The 9015-nt window shown below is 38.6% G+C and overlaps 1 protein-coding gene across 6 annotated transcripts in view; it reads left to right on the forward strand.

The window, feature by feature from the left end:
* The window catches only part of DOP1A (DOP1 leucine zipper like protein A), a 135427-nt gene extending 126564 nt beyond the window's left edge, over nt 1-8863 (forward strand). For 4 of the 6 annotated variants that reach the window (XM_043890338.1, XM_043890342.1, XM_043890339.1 and 1 more), the window contains 6 exons: nt 816-952; nt 1816-1871; nt 2818-2982; nt 5573-5702; nt 6454-6513; nt 8247-8863. In XM_043890338.1, the coding sequence (XP_043746273.1) occupies nt 816-952; nt 1816-1871; nt 2818-2982; nt 5573-5702; nt 6454-6513; nt 8247-8552 (854 nt within the window). In that variant the 3' untranslated portion in view covers nt 8553-8863. The remainder of the gene's footprint in view (nt 1-815; nt 953-1815; nt 1872-2817; nt 2983-5572; nt 5703-6453; nt 6514-8246) is intronic. The other 2 variants (XM_043890343.1, XM_043890344.1) reach the window with 1 other exon arrangement.
* Nucleotides 8864-9015: the final 152 nt, after the last annotated feature.

Below are 9015 nucleotides of genomic sequence, written 5' to 3' on the forward strand. Positions count from 1 at the left end.
TGTTTTTTATTGTGAATGAGAGGTTATACATCTTTAAAGGAGGAGACTGAAATAGATGTAGCCAGGAAATTTTAGCTAGAAGTTAGAGTCTGGGGACAGAGCAGCGGGTTGTATAAGGTTTCTGATCACCTTGGTCACGTAGGTTTGGTGGTCCCGTGTCCTGGAGGTATCGGTGCGGTCATCACCCTGAGCCACCAGTGGCCCTGTAGTGGGAGTGAACTTGCCCGGGCAGAACTGTTTGCCAAACACAAGTCAGCGTGTGGGCAGCCACTAGCCTTGGCAGGCGGCACGGGGATTGAGTTGAGAATGAGAGTTGTCATCTCTTTACTGAGATTGTTCCTCTCTCTCTGAAGATAAAGGACTCCTTTTCTGACTCTTTATACCTAATGTCCAGTGGACAACATACACACCATTTGTCCTGTGATGTTTTTAGCATTGACTAGCTCGGTGCTACTCAAAGTGTGGTCCATGGACCAGTATGAGTGTGTCAGTCCATCCATGATAAGTACAGAAATGTAGAGTAAGCATTTTAAGCCTTCACAGCAATTTGAGAGAATCTGTTGAATCTAGTAATAAAAGCATGACACTGTATTTTATATACCTTTCTTTAATTTGATTTTTCTAGTAATTCATTTTTATTTTATGAACGTAGCTGCACCAGATTACAAATGTTTTACAAAGCTGACTCTTCATCATCGGTTCAGAAATTACTGAACTAGATTATATAGAAAAGTTTATATGGAATATAAATACAGAATCATGGAAATGATTCTAATATTTAGATACTGAAAATATACTGTTGTTTTTTTTCCCAGAGAGACTGGTTGAGAGTCTTCGTCTGCCCCAGGTGCCGACTCTTCACTCTCAAGTGTTCCTGTTTTTCAGAGTGTTACTTTTGAGAATGTCTCCACAACATCTTACCTCGCTCTGGCCTACCATGATCACAGAACTTGTGAGTTAATTGTAATTCAGTTAGGTAGTAAATCTAAATTATAAAACAATGTGACAAGTATCAGCATGCTTACTGGATAAAAACTAATCTTGGAAGAAAATTGAACTCTGGTTAAGCCTATTACTGAAAATTTTTACAGCTGAGAATAGTAAAACAAGTCAGATTATGTCTCCATACAGTTTAAACTTTGAAATATGCAATATTCAGGGTTATTAGCTTCTTGTGAATCATTATGTCATCAGGTCTGGTTTAGGTCACACCAAAGTTTTAGCTGTGTCATGGCTGCCAGGCCTGGCTCCTCCTATAGCTCCAGGGTGATCAGAGGTGGGTTAGCTGGATTTAGATGGCCTGAAGGCATGTATCACTGAAGTGCAGCACTTACCTAGGTAAGCTGCTTCAGAGACACTGATAAGATTTTGTAAAGTCCCAAACAATAAAACCTTCCTAAGTCCCAGGATACCAGCCCATTCTCCTCCCAGACCAAACCATCACCCTCATCTGAACGACCTGGGGAGCTGGGAGCAAAACGAGATGAGTAAGTAAATAGAAAACAATCTCTTAACTCCAAAAACCCAGCCTTATACTTTCCTCACAAAGACATTCGCTGTAACATTTGTCTTTTTATAGTAACTGTGACTCTGTTCCATAATCGCCAAGTAAGAGCATGCTTTCATCCTGCCTCTGCCAAATGAGTTGGCACGGCTCTGTGCTAAACATCCAGTTTTATTTTTAGAAACTAAGTATAATTTAATGATCCTAAAGTTGCATCCTAAAATTTGTGTTTGGATTGATGAAAATATAGCCTAAAGATAACTTGAAGGAAGGATTAGATAAACATTTGACACTTATTCCGTGGTCTTCAGGTACAGGTATTTTTACTGATGGAGCAGGAACTCACTGCTGATGAAGATATTTCACGGTAATATGTAATTCATTTTGGTATAGTCTTTCAGTGTTTAGGATCCTAAATCATCCAGAGTGTTACTTTATAAGTAGGATGGAATAGACACTATTTCATCTGAATAGTTTATGTATTTAGTCTGTTGTTATCCAGTTTATCACTTGGGGCTATAGTACAGTTTCATGTATACCTTAGGTTTTTTAGACTGAATTAAGCTATCCAAATTTGCGGCCCGTGGGCCTCTAGACATAAATACAGTTTCAGGCAATACTGTTTATACAATACTGTTTCTATAACACTGTCACTGCAGTAATGTAGCAACATTGCTATGTGAACAATGTTGGTTTTAGTAGATCAGATCTTTTCCCTGAAACATGCGGCAAAACCTATTATGGCAGTTAACCTATAACTAAGGTATTCAAATGTCCATATCTTCCAGAAGGATCTCAGTTTAATGTACTAGAATTTTATTCTTTTTAGTGAAGCAGCTTACTAATATATGACTAAATATAATTTATTCTTATTTAGGAATTTTTGTACACATCAGTTTATAAATTGAGAAGTTCCTTTAACACTATGTGTCTTAACTGTGTTTACTAGTCTCCAGTGCTAGGTTTCTGAGTGTCCCCTGTACTCATAACTGTTGATCATTAGAGGAATTTTCCCTCTCACTATCTTTATGGAAGGGCACTGAGTGGTAGGGAGGCCTCTTGGTTTTACAGCTTATATTTTTATCCTTCTTGAGTATAGTTATTCTCTGCTATTTTTATATTCCTAATATTTAAAAGAACAGAAATGAATTTTTGATTTGAGAACAGTATAACTTAGTCATGACCTTGCTTAGCAATTACTGGCACATTTATCAGACTGGTTATGAAAACATTAGCTGGCATTTTGAGATTTTCCGGGAATTCCTTGTCAGTAAGAGGGTTTAACTGCTGACTGCACTGTCCCCCGCCCACAGGACTTCAGGCCCCTCTGTGGCTGGTCTGGAGACAACCTACACAGGAGGTAACGGCTTTTCTACTTCATACAACAGCCAGCGGTGGTTAAACCTCTATCTCTCTGCTTGCAAATTTTTGGATTTGGCTCTGGCATTGCCCTCTGAAAATCTTCCTCAATTTCAGATGTAAGTAAAATAAGGATATTAAACAGATATTTGGGAAATGCATTTGCTTTGGTCAGTGACATCGAAGATAGAACTTTTTGTGTAAGCCAAAGTATTTATAATTTTTATTAGGATGTAATTCTTTTTGGCAGGAGGATGGTGGGGCCACACTGTTATTGGGAGGTATTGGAAATGGTTGTCATGGATCTATTAAGACTGAGAGACCATTCAGTCAACAGATTGAGTAGCCAGCAGATGTGAGGAGTGGGATACTGGACTCACCAGCTTCAGGTCCAGTGGAGGAGGTGGTGGTCGTGGTAGTGTATTAGCTCAGTCGTGTCCAACTCTTGTGACCGCATGAACTGTAGCCCGCCAGGTTTCTCTGTCCATGGGATTTTCTAGACAAGGATACTGGAGTGGCTTGCCATTTCCTACTCCAGGGGATCTTCCCAACCCAGGGATTGAACCCGTGTTTATTTCCTGCATTGGCAGGCAGCTTCTTTACCACCGTTTCTTTCAGATGATAGTGAACTGAACTAGAGATGGAAGAGGGGAAGAGGGAGAAATTAATATAACTAAATTCTCATGAGATGCCTTGTTCATAAGTGCTCAAAATATTTAATTATGGTTTTTCATATTTGAGCTCCCCTGGTGGCTCAGCCAATAAAGAATCTGCCTGCAGTGCAGGAGATCCAGGTTCAATCCCTGGGTCCAGAAGATCCCCTGGAAAAGGGAATGGCAACTCATTCCAGTATCCTTGCCTGGAGAATTCATGGACAGAGGAGCCTGGGGGGCTACAGTCCATGGGGTTGCAAAGAGTCAGACTTGGGGTTGCAAAGAGTGAGAAAAAAAGTCTCACTTTTTTTCATATTTAAGTTGTTAAAGTAATATGCAAGTGCTGTAAGATTGCTTCATTAATATGTGCTTAATTGGAGAATTTATCCACGTGATTAATTATGCATTTATAAATTGTGCTGTATTATTCTATCCAATTTATTCAAGAATATTGGATATTAATAGGATCCAATGGAATATTAAGATACCAGAACCTTTTTTCTCTAAAAATTGCTGTTGCACAAGCTTACTTTTCATTAAATGTAATGGTAAGAACTAGAAATTTTTTTTACATCAATTCCTGTTCCTTTTTCTTTTCCCAATTTGAAACCATATATATCCACTTCTCAGTGAATTTCAGTGGTTGGGTGTCTGTTAAAATGATGTTACTCCTGAAGAAATTTAGAAAAGGATACTAAGCAGAAATGTAGGAAACTGTCCAAAATTAACTAGGAAGCTTATGTTCACAGAGGTAATAAAACTGTAGTCTTCATGCACCTTTCCTTTTTAGCTTCCATGGTGAGAACCATAATGAGTTTACCCTTCTTGTCAAGATACAGAAAAGGAATAAAAAATGTAATATCAACTACAGTTGTTTTTTTTAACTACTATGTCTTTTTTTCTTTTTAAAGAAAATCTATAAGGTGGCAAAAGATAACATGGAGAATTTAATAATTTTGAAAGTAATATCTAAGCATGATTTTTCCAAATGTTTAAAAAGATGCTCAGGCTTACTCATAAGAGAAATTCAAATTAAAGTTATTAGTAACTATCAGAATGGTAAAGATCTAAAAGTGTATTTCCTTTTGCCCTTAAGTAGAAACATTCTTACTAGTGTTGGAAGTATACATTGATATTGTCTAACTTTTCTCCAAAGAGGTTTATATTTATCAAAATTCAAAATACATATTTTCCTTAGGCCAATGATTCTGCTATATCCTATGATTTATCCAACCACTGTCCTCTAAGACATGCACATAAATCAGCAGTTTATAAGGGGATCCATCATGGCAGTGTTTGTAATAGCAAAAAATTGGACAGTCTAGGAAACTGGTTAGTACCTCCCAACACTGGAGGACTATGTAGCTTATAAAAAGGATGGCATTTTATATGATCTTTCTCCAAGATATGTAATTAAAATAAACAGCAATTATTTTTATGTATTGAAAGAGGTGGGGTTGCGTGTGTGAATACATGCTTTTTTATGCATAAACTCCGGATGGATATAAACCGGCAGTATTGATGGAACCTGTGGTGAGGGGAGACTACCTTTCTTTGGTACACCCTTTTGTACTGTTTGAATTTTTTTCATAGACACTAATTTTACTTATTAAAGATGAAATTTTAAACACAAATAAAAATGCAATGGAAGTGTACTCAGAAGTCCTGCTTAGACCTTAAATCCTTTCAGTCCTTTGCCCACCTTACTATGTAGGTAGGAAACATCTGGCCAAGGATGTGTTAAGAGATTTTTACCTAGTAACGAAACATGTTACTTGGTTGTGCTCATGAAAAAAACGGTGTTGAGTACTTTCCAGTTTTCATGTGTTCATTACAAATGTTCATTTACTCACGTCAACTCTGTGGGGTAGTTGACAGTGTCTTTACTTACTGAGGAAGGCTTAGGTTAAGAAACAAGCTCACAGGCCGCAGGCGGCACAGCTGGAACGTGAGTCCGTGTAGGTGGTGGAGTCGTGATGTGTCTACTGTATTTATTGGCCTTGCCTTAGAGGCACAGTGTGCATCATACTAACTGATACCATTCTTGTATACATAGGTACCGATGGGCCTTCATTCCAGAAGCCTCAGATGATTCTGGTTTGGAAGTCAGACGGCAGGGCATACATCAACGAGAATTTAAACCTTACGTGGTACGACTAGCAAAACTTCTTCGGAAAAGGGCAAAGGTATTGCATTCTTTTCTATTTATTTTTGTTAAGTATAAGCAGGTAACATTTGTAAGATACAGCATATCTTATGGACAGCTTCCACTATGCATCAGGCTAATAAATTACAGATCTTTACCCAAGAAATTAGTGAGTTTCTCACTCTCATCAGTAGGCCTTTGTTACAAATCTTCTGTCTTTTCTTTGCCTTCAGAAAATTTCAAAACTAAATTGTACAATTTGGGGACAATCTGGGTTTTTATCTTGAGTACTAGTTTGTAATACGTGCTTTGAGTGCTCAGAAATTTTCCAGTCTTCTGGGGTCCCCTATTCAGGCAGCAGCTCTTAAACCGCATTCCACAGACTACAGAGATGGAATGGGGGACAGTGATTTCAAAGGAGGTTATATTCGAAGGACATGCAGAACTTGATTTAAAATCAAGTTGTTTCTTTAGGGACTAATAAGTAACAGAACAGAGATGAAGGTGAAAGTTGAATCCAGAGTTTAGGAGCACACTTGGGTACCTTCATTTTGGTATTGCAGTGTCTGAAAAAATAATCATGACAATTCCAGAAGCTATGTGGTTATAGGTACATTGTCATCCCTGCATCTCATAATAATGAGTTTTTACAGAACTCCTCCCACAAAAAAAAAAAAAAAGGTCTATTGCAAAGTATTTTCTCATCCAAAACACCTTAGAACAAGGTCTTCATGGCCAAGTCCACTTTTCACTGGAGCAAAGGCTATGAGTTCTAATCTTTCCTTCCACAGGACAAGGAGGAGGACTTTAAGACAGTGATTTTGGAGGGATTGGAGATGTCCAGTCATCAGGTGAGGGTGGCTTTTTGATGCTTATGACGTGGCAGCAAAAGTTGCCACATCTGGACCAAATCTTGAGACACAAACCCAGGTCTGGATTTCAGTACGAGAGAGGTAAAACAGGAAGGAAGTCTTTCCAGTGTAGACTGTTGAAGTGAAAGCAGAAGTCGTTCACATGGAAACGTTTGACTTTTTAAATTTTATTTATTACTGAGGAAGTGATTTAGTTCTGATTAAGAAGAACAGAGACACTAAAACAAATGCACTCTTCTTGGTCAAGAGGTTTTTAGTAAAAAAAAAAAAGTCCTTCTGTTAAAAGTACCTCTTGACAGGAATATAATCAAAAGCTTATACCATAGTTCCTTCCATTTGGAAATCACCTGTGTAGACGGTTCAAGCATATTACTTGTTTCCCTTCAGACTCAGTTCATCTCTGCAGACCCTTAAATAGCTATTGAATCACACTTGGACTTAGGGCACTAAAAGTGGTGTAGTTGCCAGTCTCAGGGCTGTCATTAAAGCCAGCATTACTAGGTGAGAGGAAAAGAAAGTGATTTCGTACTAAGAAATAAACAGATAGCTGTTTCTTTTTTTTTTTTTTTTTTAATTTGGCCATAGATAAAGAACAAAATGATCTTTTCTTACTTGTTCCTAGAGACTTCTGAGAAAGGAAAGTAGATTCAAACAGGATTTTATTTTAAAATAGCAAACTGTAAGCACACAAGAAAATAAGCTGGATTGCATCTGCTTCTCTGCTAGGAAGCTAGTGATATTAAAATACTAAGTAAACGATGAAAGTTTCTCAGCAACATCTTAGAAGGCAAACCCCATTTGTTAACAAATATGACAGACTATAATTCTGCTTCCTAAGTCCCACTTGATATTTTTTTTCTTATCTAGTTGTTTTCATTATCTTTACTCAGTATGTTTTCCTATCTATGATTCTGCCCCAGTTCAGACATCTTCAGATCTCTCAGAACATTCTCTAGATAAGACTAACGTTTACAACTGTATTTGTATAATTTAGTTGGCTTCTCAAATTAGCTGCTTAAGTATGTAAATTACTGTTTGTACTCGGTGGACAGTCTTCACATTCATTCTTATTTGATTTCTCTGCTGCCCCATTTTATAGGCTGTACCTTGCCCACGGTAAGGACATGGCAGAGCAGGATACTAACCCTGGAGTAACTTTGCCTCCAGGTCCAGCTTCCCTTCCCCATGTGGTTTACAACAACCCAGAAGCACATGCCAGGGTCTCTCCTCAGAGTGCCTTTCCTTTCCCTGTGTGGCAGTAGTTATTCATTGGACTTTGCTACTGTCTTGTGGCAGGTCTAAGCCTTGTGGCCACAATGTAATTGATTGATGTACTAACAGTGACATGTATGAGACCGTCTGTCCCTTCTTCTGTGGTCATTTTATGACCTAGTCCTCGTATACATTAGTGGGAGTCCAGAAATCTGGGAGCTTTTTGAGTATATGCAAAGCACAAGATGAACTTCAGTATCTGTCCATATCTAAAACCAGTTCCGCTAATAGCTAAGCTTACTCGTGCTTTCTAGATGGAAAATCTTACTCAGTGTACAATTAATAATTGGCACCAGAAGGCCTCAGTCAGAAGCAGGTGTTTTAGCAAGTCTGGAATGGAGACTTAATGGCATCATTTGTATTCATTTCTTAACTCTGTCTAAGCCTTCTCGCAGACTGAGGCCTTCTGCTGGTAACAGCTGCCCCTCTGTCTTCTGCAGAAAAACCCGGAGGAGGAGAACTCAGGGAGAGCGCTGGGCTGGGAGCCGGGGCACCTGCTGCTCACCGTCTGCACGGTGCGCAGCCTCGAGCAGCTGCTGCCGTTCTTCAGCGTGCTCAGCCAGGTCTTCAACAGCAAAGTCACCAGCCGATGCGCGGGACACTCAGGGAGCCCCGTCCTCTACGCCACCACCTTCCCCAACAAGGACGTGAAGCTGGAAAACCACAAACCGTTTTCCAGCAAAGCTAGGCAAAAAATAGAAGAGATGGTAGAAAAAGATTTTCTGGAAGGGGTGGTAAAAACTTGAGCACCACAAGTGGTTCCATTTAGTTTAAATGTAATTATTTAAAACAAACATTTGCTCCTGAGTTGTATAGTTTCTTTTTTGTTTTTTTGTATGTAACAAAACATGTTTCAGGTTGTATTTAATTTAAATATTTGTAAATAAGAACAAATGTCTGACTGTGGCCTGAATCAAGTTTAAATAACTGTGGGCTCATATTGATTATGGTGCCTAAGAGAGATCTATATATACGTAAATAGTCTACTATAGTCCATTGTTTTATTGTCCTGAGTTGTCTTAAATCTGCCAAATACACACTGCACATTTTTTCTATTCGTTTCAGGCTTTGTTTAATTTAGATGGGTTGGAGACTCTTTTTCTTTGACTTATTAACCACATTCTAGTATAAGAATGGTGTCACTTCTCTGTCAGAGGCTTGGTAATGTCTTACAGCCAGTTTCTCCCACTTACCTTCACTAAGAGGAGT

The sequence above is a fragment of the Cervus elaphus genome, chromosome 28 (assembly GCF_910594005.1).
Source record: "Cervus elaphus chromosome 28, mCerEla1.1, whole genome shotgun sequence".
In the NCBI taxonomy this organism is placed as follows: domain Eukaryota; kingdom Metazoa; phylum Chordata; class Mammalia; order Artiodactyla; family Cervidae; genus Cervus; species Cervus elaphus.